The 18,919-nt window shown below is 40.7% G+C and overlaps 2 protein-coding genes and 1 non-coding gene across 3 annotated transcripts in view; 2 read left to right on the top strand and 1 right to left on the bottom strand.

Moving 5' to 3' along the window:
- Nucleotides 1–18: 18 nt before the first annotated feature.
- On the top strand, nucleotides 19–1,739 carry ZNF830 (zinc finger protein 830). The gene has a single exon (XM_006924957.3). It carries the CDS (start codon nucleotides 61–63, stop codon nucleotides 1,168–1,170), a length of 1,110 nt encoding a protein of 369 aa, XP_006925019.1. The 5' UTR covers nucleotides 19–60; the 3' UTR covers nucleotides 1,171–1,739.
- A 10,538-nt stretch (nucleotides 1,740–12,277) lies between these two features.
- Nucleotides 12,278–12,379, bottom strand: LOC112473439. Its single transcript, XR_003044005.1, has one exon. It is a non-coding gene; the product is annotated as a U6 spliceosomal RNA (small nuclear RNA).
- A 983-nt stretch (nucleotides 12,380–13,362) lies between these two features.
- Nucleotides 13,363–18,919, top strand: part of LIG3 (DNA ligase 3) — an 18,996-nt gene continuing 13,439 nt past the window's right edge. Inside the window, exons 1-3 of the mRNA XM_025041659.1 lie at nucleotides 13,363–14,231; nucleotides 15,270–15,823; nucleotides 17,724–17,867. Coding sequence (XP_024897427.1) covers nucleotides 14,194–14,231; nucleotides 15,270–15,823; nucleotides 17,724–17,867 — 736 coding nt within the window. The 5' untranslated portion in view covers nucleotides 13,363–14,193. The remainder of the gene's footprint in view (nucleotides 14,232–15,269; nucleotides 15,824–17,723; nucleotides 17,868–18,919) is intronic.

Below are 18,919 nucleotides of genomic sequence, written 5' to 3'. Positions count from 1 at the left end.
GTGACGTCAATAGGCAGCGCCGAGACGGAAACCAGAATCGCCTTGGGTCATATCGGGAAGATGGCATCCTCCGCCTCCGCTCGGCCTTCGGCTGGGAAGCGAGTAGTAAGTCAGGATGAATTGCGGCGCTTGATGAGAGAGAAGCAGCGTCTGAGCACCAACCGGAAACGGATAGAATCTCCACTTGCGAAGTACAACCGTTTGGGGCAGCTGAGCTGTGCCCTGTGTAACATTCCGGTTAAGAGCGAGCTCCTGTGGCCGACTCATGTCCTGGGAAAGCAGCACCGAGAGAAAGTAGCCGAGTTGAAAGGCGCGAAGGAAGCCACCCAGGGGCCTTCTGCCAGCGCAGTGCCTCAGTCCGCCAAGAGGAAGGCGCCGGACGCAGATAGCCACGATGCCAAAAGAGCGAAGGCCTCTCCGGTGCCCCAGGTACATCCCTCCACGTCCGCTTTGCCCACCAACGTTGACAAAGCGGGAAAGGAGTCCACTAGAGCGAACCTTGGTAAGTCTTCCGGACTCGGTTTACTCCCTGATTATGAAGATGAGGAAGAGGAGGAGGAGGAGGGAGAAGAAAGAAAAGGGAGGGACGCCAGTATGCAGCCGCCCGACGCACAAGGCAAGGAACACTCGCTTTCCTCTTCCCGGGAGGCAACAAGTAATATGCTGCCAAGCGATTTCTCGAACACAAATCCTCCCAAGGCCCCTTTAATTCCTCATTCAGGGTCAATTGAGAAAGCGGAAATACAGGAAAAAGTAGTGGAAAGGAGAGAAAACACCGCGGAAGCATTACCGGAAGGTTTTTTTGACGACCCTGAAATAGATGCGAGGGTTCGAAAGGTTGATGCCCCAAAAGATCAGATGGACAAAGAATGGGACGAATTTCAAAAAGCCATGAGACAGGTCAACACTATTTCCGAAGCCATAGTTGCTGAAGAGGATGAGGAGGGACGGTTGGACCGGCAGATTGGGGAGATCGATGAGCAAATAGAGTGTTACCGTCGGGTAGAAAAGCTGCGGAATCGCCAGGATGAAATAAAAAATAAACTTAAAGAGGTTCTGACCATAAAAGAACTGCAGAAAAAGGAAGAAGAGAATGTTGACAGCGACGATGAGGGAGAACTACAGGATTTGTTGTCTCAGGATTGGAGGGTGAAAGGGGCTTTGTTATAGGGTTTCGAGGACCCAAGATTTCTAACACCGCCCGTGACTGTATAAAAAGTGCTGTCTCTCAATATAATATCGGTTTCTCTATGCCTGGAGGTTTGATATCTTACCTGAGTTGTTGCGTTACAACGAGCCTGTGAAGATAGCTCTTTAGAAAAGTAGTGTGAAATATTTTTGAGGTGAAGTCGTTTTGAAATTTTTGAAGTATTATTATATGCCAAAAGGCCAATTTTTTCACATTTACGGACTTAAATGTATAATTTTGTGTCTGAAAATCTGTAAGCCGTAAATATTGTACATAGTTAAATATATATTTACTTAAATAACTCTTGAAATTTGTAAATTAATAGAAGACCAACAGACAAGCTTTTAGATGCGTACCAAGTGTGGTATTTATCTTTTCTGACTCCTTAAGTCAAACTCAAGAAGGTAGAAGGGAGTTTTGGTTTTGGTTTTTAAGAACACTACTTGTAGATACATAGTTCATTCAGGGCTAATGAGTTCTCTGAGTATTCTGTTTCTGTTTCATAAACTTGCTGTAGGAGAACATGGTGAAAAATACATGCCAAACATGACCAGCCTTCTTAACCCAGTGTTTCTCTTGATTAAACCAGCACTTCTCAGATGTAAGTGCACATGAAGGTCACCTACGAAACAAAAGGGTGCATGTGAATGACCTATGAAGTTTTTTTAAAACTCCTGATTCTGAGCCCTACTGTTAGATTCATAAATCTAGGATGGGGCCCAGGCATCTATTAGTTTTGAAAGCTTCCCAATTTATTCTAATTACACCAAATTCGAGGAGCCATTGCCCTAAATCTTGAACCCATTTCTAATATTTCAGGCTTTATTTTTTCTTTAAATAACACGTTCCATAAGTTTACTGTCTATTGTACAAAATACTACCTTTTATTTATATTCCATTCAGTCTTTTATTACTAGATTTTGTGGCAAATTAGGGTTTAGAGTTACAGGTTCTGTCTATTGTAGGAAGTAAAGTCTTCAGTGTACTCGATAGGTTCTTAGAACTGCAGCAGAATGACATAATGAAACCAATTTTACCATAGATAATTGATATAAATGAGTTAAATTCCTGCAGCATTTCATCAATCTTATAATGAAAGGACTAACAAAATGTTATTGAAAGACCTGCTGTATAAGTTTTCTCCAGGAGTAACAATTTCCTTGTGCTGGTCCAATAGTTTAAATCACTCCTTCTCCCTTTGGAAATAGAGATATTCAAATAGAAAAAAGGAATTAACAGTGTTCTGGGGATAGAAATGCATATAGCACATTCAAATAAAAGTGAGCAGTAATAATAATAGTTAAGACTTACAGAGTTCTTACTATATAGGTTAGGCAGGGTTCTAAGTGCTTCATGTAAATTAAGTCTAGTTTCCTTAAAGCCCAGGTTTTATGGAGAATACCAAGATTAAGGTATGAAAAGCCCTGAAGGCTAGATGAAAGAATTCTTTTTGTAGGCAATATGGGAAAAGTGGAAGTTTTTGAATAAAGAATTACATCTGCAAAAAAAATATGGGAGATGATTTAAATTGCAGTATATAAAATGGAATGAACATAGAGGAAAAGGAAGCTGGTAGACTACTGGGAAACTAGATTTTAAAAACAAGGTGACGACTTTGATTAGGTATAGATTCAGAGAAAAGGAATAGAATTGAAAATTTCACAGGAGAAGCTAACATTTTAGTAACTAGAAGTAAAGGAAAAACAGGAGAGAGAGATGAAATTGAAGGGTTTGGGGTTTTTTTAGTGTGGGTGTCCAAAAGCAGCTCCCAACCTTTTCAGCACCAGGGACTGGTGTTCCTGTGGGAATTAATGCTTAATGATCTGTGGTAGAACTGAGGCAGTGATCCTTGTGCACTGAGGAGCAGCTGCAAATGTAGATGAAACTTCACTCCCCTGCCGCCACCTCGTGTGTGACCTGGTTCCTAATAGGCCACTTGGGGTCTCAGGGGTTGGGGTCCATTGTCCAAGGGCATGAGTGATGGGGCTTTGACCAAAATTAAGTGAATCCTTGTTGGATCTGAGGTCATTGTAAAGTTATAGGAGTTGGTGGATCCTTCCTGATCTTCCACACATTGGAGAGCTCCTTTATACCTCTTTGAGCTGAGTAAAATAGGTTTTGGCATTAGACCATGAATAATATCATCAATGTTCCCAACTTGTAAGAATTCATTTAATGATGGAAGTAATGACTACTTTTTTCCATATCAGGAAACAAAATAAGAGACTGTGGAATTAAAATTGCAAGGAAAAATATAATTTAGACCTAAAACCTTAAATAGTAACAAGGGAGTTAGCAAGAGAAAACAGAAGGCACAGGTTCAAGTTCCCATTCTTCCTTTTAAGGCTAGTGATCTTGAGCAAGTCATCTCTCTGAACCTTAGTTCACTCTACTGTAAAGTGATGATACCTCACAAGGTGTGGTGAGAGTCAAATGACATGCATGTAAAAGAGGTTTCAAAAATGAAGTTGTGATAAGTATTTCTACTAGTAGTTTCTGGTCTTCCCCTGCCCCAGGCTACTAACTTACTAAGCTGATTGTAGGTAATAATTCCTCTAAATTGAGGGAATTCAAGCAGGTGATTTTGAAATTTAACTCCAGATATTTAATTTTACCATAAGACAACTGGTGTCTCACCTTTTAAAGATTTTTAAAGTCATCTGGTTGACTATCTGGAGAGATGGCTAAAGTATTATTACTTTTGCTTGCAAGGTTTGCCCAAGATAAGTTCCAGTTGTCTTAGTGTAATTATGAATAGTGCCTCCTTTCACCTTCAATACTCTCTCCTTTTGGAGACAGGCTCACCTACCTAAAAGTTTTATATGAGGAAAAACCACTTTATAATGAACAGAATGGCAAGTCTTAATTGAAATAGTATGTTTCCTGTTAATTGATTGCACCAGTTGGCTAGCTACTTGGCTGGATGTTGTATAGGGGGATTTGAGTAAATGTATGAGTAGCAATCATGTGGCTAGATAAGTGACCTTAGATTGCTTTTTAATACTAAAAGTCTGGTAGCCTAAGTGATACCAGGAATTTAGAAGCTTTAAATTTAAACAAGAAAAAAGAAATCCTAAAACTACATTCAGTTTTCTCTCTACCTTTCCTCCCTCAGTGATCTCATCCATTCCCATGGGTTTAAATATCACCTATATACTGTTGACTCTGAATTTATATCCCTAGACCTGACCTTTCTTCTGGAAGTTATCCTTCATTCCCTTTTTTTAGCCCCCAAATCTAATGCATTAGTTAAGTCCTGGCAGCTCTATCTCTAAAATGTGCCCAGAATCTGTCTACTTTTTTGTCTCCACTGGCCCTAGCCACCAACATCTCTTGCATTAACTGTTACCTATTTCCCTCACCCTAGCGACAATCTTCAATCAACAAAGTAATCAGAGTAATCTTTTAAAAATTTAGTTCAAGTCACTCTCACTTAAAACTTCATTATATTCTTCCATTACACTTGGGGGAAAAAAAAAGAAAGAAATTAGGCCCTTATTAAGCCTACCTGGTGCTCAGCAGTTGCTAATTCAAATGTCTACTACATGTGAACTGATGACTACACTCCCATGAAAGGAGGATAAGAGGGAACATGAAAGCATAACTGCTCTTTGTTGAAACCAATCATTATTCAGAAACAGTAGCCTGGCATAGCCAGGTTTTTTGTTTTTTTTTTTTAATTTTAAGAGAAATTTCAAGTCAAGATTGTCTCTGTTTTTAGTGAAATCTCAAACACTGGACTGAATGTGATCCATTGGCCCTCACTTTGTGACCCTATCTTCTAACTTCATCTGCTACACCCTCCCCTTTATTCTCTATGTCTCATTTCTCACTGGCTAACTTCCTATTCTTCAGACATGCCTTGCAGGTCCTTCTGCCTGGAACCTGACTTCAAATAGGATGACAGTCTTATCATTCATTTCTCAGCCTAATGGCTCTTTCCCAGATGACACAAACAGCCATCTTCCCACCTCCTTTCATTTTATCACATTATTCTATGAATTCATTAAATATCACTACCTTAATTTAGCTTGTTCGTTTATACATAAATTATGTTTCTCCCCAATAGAATGTAAATTCCATAAGGGCAGGGAGCTTGTATGTCTTGTTCACAACCTAAAATAATACCAGGCACATAATAGAACTCAATAAATAGCCGTTGAATGAATAATACCCACATTATTCATCCAAGTTGCTTGGAAAAGTAGTAAAAAGACCAAGCTGATTCATGGAAGTCCCAGAACAAGTCAGTTCAATGGCTTAAAGGGCTAAGAAATCTTCCTGCTTTGTGTTTCCCTTCTCTAGTGCATGAATCCCTTACCTATTCTAAGAAAAGCAGCACAGGAGGCATACACAACAAGCTCAAGAGTATAATGGGCCACCTTCACATTTAGCAGCTAGTAAGAATTCCTCATGGCACCAACCAAGCAAAGAGGGATGTCCATATGTCAGCAGGAGCTAGTGGGTAGCCCTCGCTGCTGAGAGGCCTCTTAAATGGAGAAAAGGAGGAATAAAGTGAATCAGTGGTAGAGTAAAATCAGAGAGTCGGCAAGTACACATTGCCTCCCAGCTACTCCCAGCCCTCAGTCCCCTTTTCTGCCATTGCCATTTTGTTTGGCTCACTCCTCCTGTCACTTGGTAGTCAAAGCTATTTCAGAGTGAGTCTGCACTCAGCCATCCTTCACTGAAAGCACTCCCAGTCTCAGAGGAGAAAAGGAGGTTCATCTGGCTGCACCACCATTTTTCTAACAGCATTTGGCAGGCTTCAAGTGTACTTGGGAGCCAGTGGTCACCTTTAGAGGAGTTCAGAGGACCATACTGGGGGGTTGATGGTGGTGGTTATTGTTTTTGTTATGCATCTGTGTTGTCTGCTTGTTGTTCTGCCAAGTGTGGTTATAAGAGTGTCAACCAAGCCAGGTTATCAGGTTATTAATAATAGTTACCATATACTGGATTCCTATCATGTGTCCAGCAGTACGCTGGTGTGTGACATCTCTAATCTTCACAACAACCTTGTAAGGTATAAAATAGCTTCATTTTACAGATGAGGAAACATGCTCAGAAGTGAAGGAATTTGCTCAAGGTAACAATCTCAAAATCCTTCTATTATCCTGCATCGTTATTATTTTATATTACCTTATATTTGGATAGTGAGAGTACTGTTTACTCACCAACCTTCAGATTGGTTTTCAAGTTTTAACACCCTCTCCCAGAAGTAAAGCAATTATCACCTCCATTTTAGATGTCTAATGATTTGTCCATGGTCATTCAGCAAATTCATTGCTAAGATAAGACTAGGTATAACTTGATTCCTGGCCCAATATTCTCTCTACTATTTAATAACGAAATGTAGGAAATGGGAGAGGATCTCCCAAAATAGCAAGAATTAAGATTAGAGAAGTTTCCCCTCAAGGTTAAGGGTACAGTTCAGAGACCTTGGCTGGGTTGGAAAGCCATATTTTTTGAAGTTTATCAGACTCTCTCCACACTGCCCTGTCTTTCCCCATTTCACCAGCAATAAATTTTACTCCTTAGTGGTCTCTGATGAAAGCAAGAATAATGATTTCAGTTCCTAGACATTCCAACAACTGGGAAACAACAGTTACATCATGTGCCCTGTAGTCCACCACTTTTTAACTATGTGACCTTGGGTAAGTTAACTTCACCTTTAGTTTCTTCAACTATAAAATTGGGACAGTAATTGTTTATACCTTCTGGGATTACTGAGAGGGTTAAATGAGTTAAATGCATGTAAATGCTTTAAGTGCAGACATTCAAATACTAGTTGAATAAATGAATGAAGACAAGAAAATTATATAATCTAGTTGTACTGTAAACAAATTGGGCAGGACCCAATTATTTATTAAACTACTGGCAAGTAGTGGAAAGAGGGCTGATCACGTCTAGAGTATAACTTTTCCCACTCACTAGCTGTGGTATCAATCTAGTCAATTTATTCCCTGAGCTTTAGTTTTACCCTCTCTGGGTATTGGGTAGTTTGCTATCTGAGTATTCCCTAAGGACCTTCCCACCTGTCAATCACTGATATTGTGATTTATAATAAATACCTGTATATATTCTGGCCTTTCTCTAGTTCCTCCCAGAGCTCCTAAAACACTTGGAATTTCCTAAATGATTAGAGTAATAAAGGTATCATTTATTATTCAAAATAAGCCCCTTTCAACCACAAAGGAGTTTATGTTAATGAGGTAACTTTAGGAAAGTCCCTTGTTGCCTGGGGGACCAACTACAAGAATAGAGTTAGAACTTTCAGCCCTGCCCTCCAAGATGGGTGGGGGCTGTATACTGAGTTCAATCACCAATGGCCAATGATTTAATCAATCATGCCTATGTGATGGAGCCTCCATAAAAAGCCGAAAGGTGGCAGCACTATTTACAATAGCCAAGATATGGAAGCAACATAAATGACCATCAACAGACGATTGGATAAAGAAGTTATGGTTCGTTTATACAATGAAATATTACTCGGCCATAAAAAAATGAAATCTTATCATTCACAATGACATGGATAGACCTGTAGGTTATTATGCTGAGTGAAATAAGTCAGACAAAGATAAATACCATATGATTTCACTTACATGCAGAATCTAAGGAACAAAAAGAACAAACTAATCAAAAACAGATTCACAAATAAGGAGGACAATCTGATGATGGCCAGAGGGGAGGGGTTTGGGGGGACTGGGAGAAAGGGGTGAAAGGTTAAAGAAATACAAATTAGTAGTTGATAGATGGTCATAGGGATGCGGAGCACGGCATGGGAAGTGCAGTCAGCAGTAATGTAATGGCTAGGTGTAGAGCCAAAGAAGAGAAAGAGCAATCAGGGAGATTGTTTCATAAACTACATAAATGTCTAACCAACGTACTGTATGCTTGAAACTAATAATATAATATTTTTAAGAAACCAAAAGGATGGAGTTTAAGAGCTTCCGGGTTGGTGAACATGTGGAGGTGCCCTGTGCCCCTTCCCACATAACTTGCCCTATGCATCTCTTCCATCTGGCCATTCCTGAGTTATATCCTTTTATAATAAACTAGTAATCTAGTGAGTGAACTGTTTTTTCTGAGTTCTGTGAGCTGTACTAGCAAATTAATCAAACCCGAAGAGGGAGTTGTGGAAAACTCTGATCTATAGCTTGTCAGTCAGAAGCACAGGTAACATCCTGGATTTGATAATTAGCATTTAAGTGGTGGGAAGGAGCAGTCTTGTGCACTTGAGCCCTTAACCTATGGAATCTGACACTAATTCCAGGTAGACAGTAACAGAATTGAATAAAATTGTAAGACACCCAGTTTGTGTCACAGCGTTACTTGATGTAGAAAACCTACATGTCTCATGTCAAAAGTTAAGTAGTATTCTGAGAGTATTGTGTGTAATGTAAATGGAAATGAGAGTTTTTTCTTTTACAAACACCAAGGCCAAGACTGGAGCTGAAGGCAGGAGAGAGAGAGCACATTGGGCTACATGGTAGGAAGGCTTCAGTAAGAGGGCTTGGGTGGAAGCTCCCAGGGGAGGGAAGTGGTGAGCTCTGCTGGTATAAAGGAAATGGCATGAAGAACAAGAGAGGAAAGAAGCATTCAATCCAGTCTTCAACCTCTGCCACCGTACCAGAGCTAGAAAACCAATTGTCATCAATGCTAGCCTATTAACCAGCTCAGAGCCCAATAGAGGACAGAGAACTTAATTTTGCTTCCCATACAGCCTCGTCTCTTTGTAAAATAAATTTCCCCTATGAAAATTATTAACTTGCCTCCTAAAAATTATGATTATCGGGATTTCACACTAGAAAACCCAATCTAAAAGTTCAGAGGAGATGGTAGCAACTTCGAGTCTCTCATTCCATATCTCTGACCTCAACCCTACCCTAGAAGACCCATCTCCATCCTATAGATCAGCTATTCCCAAAGGCACACTTGACTCCTCTTTGCTCTGTCCTACCTCAACCTAGCAGTTGCAGCACAAAGTAGAGGCCAAGAAACCTTTACTTTGAACCAACCTCCACAGCCTTTATAAGAATGAAGAGCCATGGGCTGATTTGAATTACTACATCTCTCTACAGCTGTTCCCTTTTAAATATTTAACCTGGCAAATACCACCACTGTTTTTTACAACTTATTTTAATTGTGTGGCTATTAAGCAAACCAAACCATAAAACTGGCTCTCGGTACTGAGATTTATGTAATTCATAGAACAGAGCTTATTAAAAAAGGGATCCACTGAGTGCAAACTATCCTCGAGTGCCTCACACCGACTCAGAAGGTGTGAAGCCTTTTTCTTATTCCTGCCTGTGGCTGCCAAGCTTCCAGTGAGTAGCATAAAAAATATCCACCCCTTTCTCTGTAAATGTTTTTTCTCCTTAAGAATCCTGATGAGTCTAAACACCAAGTTATGCTCTGTTCTTGAGGTGGTATAAGCTCTGAGAGGCTTACAACATAGGATCAGTGCCCTGGGGGGTTTAGGATCAAGGTCTGAGGGAGGGACTTCACCTGGGGACTTTGATAACTAGGAACAGGCTGGAGGTATTGTATTTATTTTCCACCAAGGTTGTTCTTGATTTGGATCATGAAACTGCTTTGAGACTCCAATAAAAGCTCTCCCTCCAAAAATTCACTTACGCACAAATATTTGTATAAAATTTCAGGAGAGTTCAAGAGTACCCCAGAGCCTATTCACAAATCCCCTAGAGGTCCATGAACCTCAGGTTATTTTTTACTACTTTCACTGATAGCACCCAAGTGACCCTCATTTCTCCCCTACATTTTTACAGTAGCTACCTAACTCACCTCTCAATTTCTCTACACAGCAGCCAGAGTGATAGCAATCCTGTTAAAATCTAAGTCAGATCATATTACTTCCCTCCTTGATATAATCCACTATCTTCCCATTTCACCTGCAATAAAAGCCAACATCTTTACAGTGGTTTACAAGGCCCTACAAGATTTGTCTTGGGGATACCCTGCTGACCTCATTTCCAGCTCTTCTCAACCTTGACTCCTGTGCTCTAGCCACACCCATCTCCTTTGCTGATCTCCCAATATGATAGACACAGGCCTTTACTTGCTGCTCCCTCTACCTTAGAACTCCATGCTGCTCTCTCCTTCATTCTTTCCAGTCTTTACACAATTGTCACTTTGTTGGTGAAGGCTTCCAGAACACAGTATTTAAAACTACAACCCCACCCTGCCCTGCCTAGGACCTCCTATCCTCCTCTATTTTTTCTCCATAGTACCCATCATCATCTTACATACTATGCATTTTTACTTAATGTTTATAATCTATCTCCCACACTAACCTGTTAGCTCCAGAAGGGTAGGGATTTTTGTTTTGTTTCACTGCTGTATTCTAGTTCCTGGAATAGTGTCTAACACAGAGTAGACACTCAATAAATACTTGACTGATTGATGACTAACTGAATGATTAAATTCTGCAGTGGTAGTAATGTATCCGGGCTGGGGTGTAAAGGGGAATATACATTTACTGAAATCTCTCTCAAGCAGTTTGCAAGTAATATAAGTCGCCTCATTTAATTGTCACACAGAGTCCTAAGAGGTATTTTTATTCCCATTTCCCATGAAAACTGAGGCCCGGAGAAGTTATAAAAACAGATGGAAGTTACACAGCCAGTGGTAGTTCATAATTCAAACTTAAGTCTGTGGGATTCCAAAGCCCTGCTATTCTCACCACACACTACCTCATTCTCTTGGTAGCAGTTCCTAAGGATATGCAACTGCCAGGTAGTTCATTTTAAAGTAGGAGCCTGAGTAAAAAAGATCCTTCATTAGGGGTTCCTTGTAGCTCTAATTAAGCAAAACAAACATTTAGAGTCTGAGTCTTTTTATACATTTATATCAAACATTGTCAATGATACAATGTATTGAACATCCTTCTGAGGGAGCTTATCACTTTCAGAGCTTCATTCATTCATTCCATTTGCTCATGGGTTTCATTCATTTATTCATAAATATTTGTCGAGTGCCTACTATGTGCCCAGTACTGTTCTAGGCACTAAGTATAAAAAAATGCATAAGGCACAGATGTCACTCTTCACGAACAGATTTGAGGTCTAGGGTAGTGCTGTCCAATAGAAGTACAATGCAAGCCAAGTATGCAGTTTTATATTTTCTAGTCACTGCATTTTCAAAAAGGTAAAAATAAACAGTTGAAATTAATTTTAACATAATTTAATGCAAAAAAGAAATAAAGAAATGAAAAAGAGAAACAATAAAAAATAAAATCATAATATATTTTCATATTATAATATAATCACTTCAACATAAATATACTAATGAGCAATTTTGCAGTCTTTTTTTGTTTGGTAACATGTCTTTGAAATCAATGTGTATTTTACACTTACAGCACATCTCAATTTGGACTAGCCACATTTCAAAAGCTCTAGAGCCACATGTGGCTGGTGACGACAGCATCTGACAGCACAGGGCTAGGGAAAAAGACAGATACATTCAAGGGCATTTTCAAAACAACACAGTAAATGCAGTGATAGAGATATGTTCAGGCTCACTCAATTGCCAGTTAGGACTTAAGCCTCCAGTGACCTTCCAATCCCAAAGGCCTTGTTCATTCTGCAGCTCATTAGAGACTCTGCCCACTTCAAACAATGGAATTGTGGTTGGCCTCAACCAACCAAACTTAATATGTCCAAAACAAAACTCATCCTTTCATCTCAAACACCTCCTCCTCCCCTCTCATTTTCTATTTCAGTTGATGGCACTATTATACACCTGCTTACTCAAGTCATCCTCATTTCATCTTTAGGTAAGTGAGCACTATATCTAGAAGGTGATTTAAAATCTAAATTCTTATCAAAAATGCAGCTTCCTCTTCACCCCAACTAGCTCAGCTTGTTCAGGCCACTTTCATCTCTTACAAGAACTCTTTTTTCCTTCCAGTTCTATTGAGATATAATTGACATACATCGCTGCATAAGCTTAAGTGTACAGCATAATAGTTTGACTTACATAATTGCGAAATGACTACCACAATAAGTTTATTTAGCATCCATCATCTCATGTAAATAAAATAAAAAGAAAAAAAGGAAAAAACTTTTGCTTAAAATAATGGACCGCTTCATGAATTTGTGTGTCATCCTTGGACAGAGGCCACGCTATTCTCTGTACTTTTCCAGTTTAGTATGAATGCCGCCAAAGCCAGCACCGAGATCCTTTTTATTGGTTCCCTTATCTCTCTCTCTCTCCCACTCAGCTTCAAAAGTAATTACTGCTTCATAAGGCCCTACATGGCTCTCAATCTCCTACATAATAAAGGCCAAGCTTTTTCACATAGCACAGGACTCCCTGCAGGATCTCACTTTTGCTTACCTAACAATGCCCTATTGTTTGCTGTTCCTGGACCCAGAAAAAGTTCACTTAACCTTCTCTGAGCCTACTACTCTTTTGTAAAAATAGCGATCCTAATCTCTCAAAGTTGACTTGAGGTTTCAGAAATAATACACACTTTAAACGATACACAATCAAGGGGTTACTCTCCTAATCGCTCCTTTACACTTTATATCTATCTAGTGCCTCCTTTCAATTCAATAATATTTATTGAATACTTAATATGTGCTAGGCACTGTGTGGGACAGAGGGCATGACAGAAAAGTAGGTTGAATTGACGTGATTGTTGCCGTCACCAAACTTATTACAATACACTTTCTCAACCACTACCTTTGAGGACTAGATAATCTCTAACATTATGAGCAAATCAGAGAGTCCTCAGAAATTCAGGCCAGGCTGCACCCCTGGGCGCCACCAGCTGCCCGCACCTCCGCTTTCCTCGGCTGCGACCCAAGATTGGGAAGCAACCCCGCTCCCCAACATCAAACCCGGAGCCTCACTAGTAGAATCCGACCAGGGCCCGCGTGGCAGGCGGGGGGCGGGACGCGGACGCGTGTCGCGGCCTGGGCCGGGACCTTTGCGCCTGCGCGCTGCGGCCCGCTCAAGGACCCGGATTTAAAGCGACAGGCGCTACCACCACCGTGGCTGAGCGTGGCCAATAGTCGCTAAGTCACAGGCCTACACTGTGCGCCGGAGCCGGGGAGGCAGGTGAGTGGCGGCGCGGCGGAGCTGGGCAGTGGGGAGAGAGGCGGCCCGGGGCTCGGCGCGGCCAGGGAGCCAGCCTCCTCGGCTCCTCCCCCGCCCGCAGAGCTCCAGGGCACACCCTCCGTGACGTGACGGCCCCCCTGGAGCCCATGGGGGATGGTTCGCGGCTCTCCCTGGCCCCTACGGGTCCCCGCCAAGAAAGGTTCCTCCGCGGGGGCTGCTCTGGCCCCTGCCGGCTCAGCACGCTGAAGCCTTTCTTTTGCTGCTGCGTCCTTTTCCCCATCCCCGGGCTCTTTGCTTGGTCCCCGGCCGTCCGAAGCCAAGAGACTCGCTTCCCCACCTCCTCTCCGGTGACCCCGGGGTCTGCACCCGGCTAGTAACCCCTGCCCACTGTCCCGAAAGCATCGCGGGATGGCCCTCCAGGAAAAGCGGCAGCAAGGCTTTCACTTCCCGGCCTGGTGCAGCTCACTGGCCCGAGGCGGCCCGGGCTGCGTTCAGGCCTCAGTGGTTTCCTTCTAGACAGACTTCTTTTCATGAAATTCTGAGCAGTGGCCGTTGGGGACTGTGGGACAGGCTGGTTTCCTCAAAGCAGCATTGTGCCTCCTCGTGGCCCGGTGCTTTCTGGGCCTCCGGCCCTGCGGAGGTTGGGGTACTCTGAAGTCAGTACCTTTCATTACGGGTTTTAAGGGGTGCTTCATAAATCGTTCTTCCTGAGGAACATATTGAAACCTCATTTGTTCTGAGCCTCACTTATGGGCCTGCCAAACTTTCACATACTTCACCTCTGTGGTTATAAAACTTTTGGGGGGTATAGAGTACTTTGTGAATTTCATGAAAATCATAAACCTTCTCTCCCCCAAAAAGGTACATATTAATATGCATATTTTATATATAAAGGAATTCAGAGCCTCCCACCCCCACCCCATATGTGGACTCATTTTAATTTTCCCAACCATTCTTTGAGGTAGGTACTATTTTCCCTGTTTTAGAAATAAAACTGAGAGGAGTTAAAGGATTTTTCCCATCCCTGATTCCCATCCACCTACTTTCCTCTGCATCATGTTTCATTACAGTAAGTGAAGCCTGCTTTTCATTATAATCCAATAGCAATTTCACTACAAAGCGGTGTGCAGGCTGAAATAATTTCCAGTTCATTTAAAATCGGAACTATGAAAATACTTCAGAAAATAATTAATCTAAGCAGATGGAAGGATACCATGCAGATATTATCCCTTGTTTCCATTGGGATTGATTTTTCAGTTTCTTTGATTCTTGCTGTCCATTTATGTCAGCATTCCATGATTCAAGTTACTGAGGTATAAACAGGCTAATTGCACATACGGAGCCCCTACTGTGTGTCCAGCTCTGTTGTAAGGGCTTTACTCTTAGAATAACAATCCCTTGAGTTAGGTACTATTATTACCCATATTTTACAGTTGAGGAAATTCAGGAGTGGAGAGGTTAAGTAACCTACCAAAGTCACACAGCTAATGAGCTAGGACTTGAACCCAAGCATTCTGGTTCTAGACTCCCTTTAATTGCTTCTCAAAATAGGGCTTCTGATTAAATCACAGATCTTTATAGTAGCTTAATTAGTTTCTAAGGATGGCATATATGTTATACTTAACATTAAAAACTTCATGAACATAATGTAATTTTTTTGGTGATTAAAAAGAAACTTCAGGTCTTGTAATATTTAGGGGTCATCATTATGAATATCAGGTATTGCCGAGGCCTTAAGAAAGGTTTTATTTTATTTGGATTCTCTTGATTGTGATTTACTAGTTATACATGTGTGCAGTAGTTAATTGAACACCCTTTTGCAAACTGAATTTTTCTGTACTGGAACTCTTCTTTATCCTGTAGGCAATAAATCTTTAATATTTTGGGAAGTGTTTGATTAGTCAGCATAGACTGTATTAGGACCTTGGCCTTTGAATAAATGGGAAGCCTAGCCCCTCATTTATATCTCACCTTTTCTGTTCTTCACCCTGTTGTGCAGCTGTATGACTTTGGCTTTCAAGATTCTCTTCCCATCAACCCTCCGTGCACTCAGCCGAAAAGAATTGTGCCTATTCCGAGAAGAACATCTTTGGCCAAACATAAAACATTTCAGCCAGTGGTCAGAAACAGATCGGCTTCATGGGCCCTGCCTACTCCGGAAAAGAAAGCCTGTTCTGTCATTCCAGGAAGGCAGTCTAAGACTACGTGCCACCTGCCTTGTCTTATTGCCAGGGTCGCATGTGGGACTCTGCAGTGGGCCCTGTGAGATGGCTGAGCAACGGTTCTGTGTTGACTATGCCAAGCGTGGCACAGCCGGCTGCAAAAAATGCAAGGAAAAGATTGTAAAGGGTGTGTGCCGAATCGGCAAAGTGGTACCTAATCCTTTCTCAGAGTCCGGGGGTGATATGAAAGAGTGGTACCACATTAAATGCATATTTGAGAAACTGGAGCGGGCCCGGGCCACCACAAAAAAAATCGAGGACCTCACAGAGCTGGAAGGCTGGGAAGAGCTGGAAGATAATGAGAAAGAACAGATAAACCAGCACATTACAGGTGGGGTGAAGAATACTGCTTTCTCATCTTGCTAGTGCTGAAAGAAAAAGTGATAAGGGGAATAGAGTCCAATTTCCCTTTCTTTCTTTCCTCTGTTAACTTTTTATTTAGAAATAATTTTAAACTCACAAAAAGTTGCAAGAATAAAAATAGTACAAAGAATGTTTATATTCCCTTTACCCATTTTAATTATTGTTGCTGTCTTTGCTTTATCATTTGTGTTCTTGTATGCTCTATTACTCTTTCCTTACACACACATTTAGTTTTTTTCCTGGACCATTGAGTGTAAGTTGCATACATTATGGCCCTTTGTCTTTAAATAGTTCAATGTATATATCTTAAGAATAGGAATATTCTCTTACATGACCATAAATACAGCTAACAATTTCGGTAAATTTATTCTTAATATAATACTTTAATCTACTGTCCGTATTCCAGTTTTGTCAATTGATAAAATATCTTTTATAGCTTTTTTTCCCCCTTCTATATAGAATCCCAGTCTAAGATCAGATATTGCATTTGGTGATCATGTCTCTTTAGCCTCCTTTAATCGAACATTTCTGTAGTCTTTCTTTTATGATATTGACATTTTTGAAGAATAGGGTACTATACCTACCACTGCTTCCTTTTATCTATCAGTTTATCTGAATGGACTCACAGATTACTTTTTTTTTCCTGGTGGGTCATAATTTTACTGTGATTTATTAATTTGATTCTTATTGTTCCATATTTGGCCAGTTGGGGAGCCCCTTTGAGCTAGTTTCTGTGTCCTGGATACCCTTATCATTATTTTAAAAAATGTTTTAAAGTTCTTCCTTACTCTCTGGCATAACAGTATGCTCTTAGGTTTACCTTCTGTGTATCTTGTCCCTGCCCTGGAATCAGCCATTTCTCTGAAAAGTTCTGGTTCCTGTTAGTGGAGAATAGCATTAAAAACCATAATCTGGGTGTTATATGTCTTTGTTGCCATGAGTATCTTTTCTTAAGCCCTTTTAGCAGACTAGAACTAGAAAATTTATGTATATACTCGAAAACACGTACATACATACACAGGTACATATAATATATGTGCACATGCATGTATATTTACATGTATGCATATTTTATAAATTTTACACTGATGCTTCCAAATCCAGTTAGTCCTTTATGACCATCAGTGTCCTCAACTTTAAAGTAATGTTCATAGTTTCAATTAAGTATAGTTCTTGTCACTATAGGAAGATTAATAACAGTGGCTCTAAAAATGGGCATTTAATCCTTGTTCTTTGGAAGGAAAAAAGACATCTAGGAGAGAAAACTATTTCTCATAATTCCTTTCTCAAGCCCCCATCCTTCCTTATGCTGCCTTAGCCATTGGCCTCAGCCTTTGTTACTTCTTGACTCATCTAATTCAGAGGAAGAGAAATACAAAGTAGAGTTAAGCTGTCATATAGCTCAAATAACTCAGCAGCTGGAAGTTTTCCTGCCTATGTGAATCCAACGTTCTCTGTTATCCATCTTCATTTTGCTTTCTTGTGCACCTATAAGTTGGGGTTAATTCTGTGGAGCTAAGCTTCTCAGGTTTTATCTATTGATAAAATGTGATTTCCACTCTCTTCCCCACAAATAATCTGGAGATTATTATATGTGAGATAAGAGGTGGAAAATGTTGGTGAAAATTTATTACTAATAGAAGTAAAGGGTAACTGGGTCTTTTTCCCCAGAACATCTTTCCCTCCAAAACCTTTCCCTCCAATTACCCACTACCTCTACTCAAAAAGACTGGCCAGCCAGCAGCCAGCTTTGGGGTGACGCCATGGTAGTAACAAGCGAGGTTCTAAGAGTGGATGATAGACCTTTTGGAAGCTTTCTCAGGGATCTTTCACTGAATGATATTTTTCTTTCTTTTGGGGTCCTACAGATCTATCTTCTAAGACAGCAAGCACACCAAAGAAGAAAGCTGTTGTCCAGGCTAAGCTGACAGCTACTGGCCAGGTGACATCTCCAGTGAAAGGTGCCTCATTTGTTACCAGTACCAATACCCGGAAATTTTCTGGCTTTTCAGGTAAGATAGATAGGTTTAAGGCTACTTTAGCTGTTATGGTCCACCTTTTAATTTGGTGTCCTCTTTGGGACTCCGGCTAAGAGTGAAAATTCTGTGCTGTCTCGTCTCAATAATTTGCTTCCATCTGAGCAGAGACAGATAATGGCTAATTCTCAACACCCCAACTGTATGGCATTTCTTTGCATACTTTAATTTCTATTGCAGCAAAAAGATGTTTGTTTTGTCAAGACTTTTCTCACAGTAGTTACTTAGGTCAAACAGATTATTATAACTTGCCTTTTACTTCCTTGTTTTTTGATAAAGAATTTTGAGAAATGGCATCCCTAAACTTACCCATACCAAAGAAAGTGTGAAAGAAGGCAGATATCATGCTTGCCCTGTGTAACAGATAGTGTTGGATTAGAGGCTTTTACATATGTAGTTTCATTTGTTCTTCAGTTAACCTTTGAAAGAACTTTTATTAGGTCCATTTTATGAATGAGAAAGTTTATGTTCAGGTTCATTATGGTATTAGTATTTACACTGAAATCTGTTTAACTCCCAACACCTGTGCTCTTTTACCCTACACCCTGCTATGTCTTTTATTTGGAGACATTCCGTGACTGACTCAGGTAAACAAAATGAAGCCAAAATACATGGATTCAGAAGTTGCTTGAAGTAGTAGTAAAAGAAACCTAGACTTGAGTTTAGAAGATCTGGGTCCTGATTCCAGCAGTATCACCTGACAACATGCTCAGGGGAGCAAGTCGCTTCACTTCTGCACCTCTGTGGCCTCATCTGTGAAGTGGCAATGGCAACACCTGCCTCATTTATTCCACAGTGTTCTCATGAGGACTGAAGGAGATATGGTTGTAAACGTGGTGCCTTACTCTATGGGATTTTTTATTCTTTTAAAACTCTGAGGTTTGTGTTTTTGTTTAATGGTAGGCCAAAGATAGAAATACGGAAGAGTTCAGGTGACAATAACAACATGTTTCTGGAAGGGCCCTGGTCCTGGGGAAGGAATTTGAAAGAAGTTGAAGAGAACAAGGTATTCTGGTGCTTAAAACCTG

The sequence above is a fragment of the Pteropus alecto genome, unplaced genomic scaffold (assembly GCF_000325575.1).
Source record: "Pteropus alecto unplaced genomic scaffold, ASM32557v1 scaffold98, whole genome shotgun sequence".
Classification (NCBI taxonomy): domain Eukaryota; kingdom Metazoa; phylum Chordata; class Mammalia; order Chiroptera; family Pteropodidae; genus Pteropus; species Pteropus alecto.
This window is presented reverse-complemented; position numbering and strand designations above follow the sequence as displayed.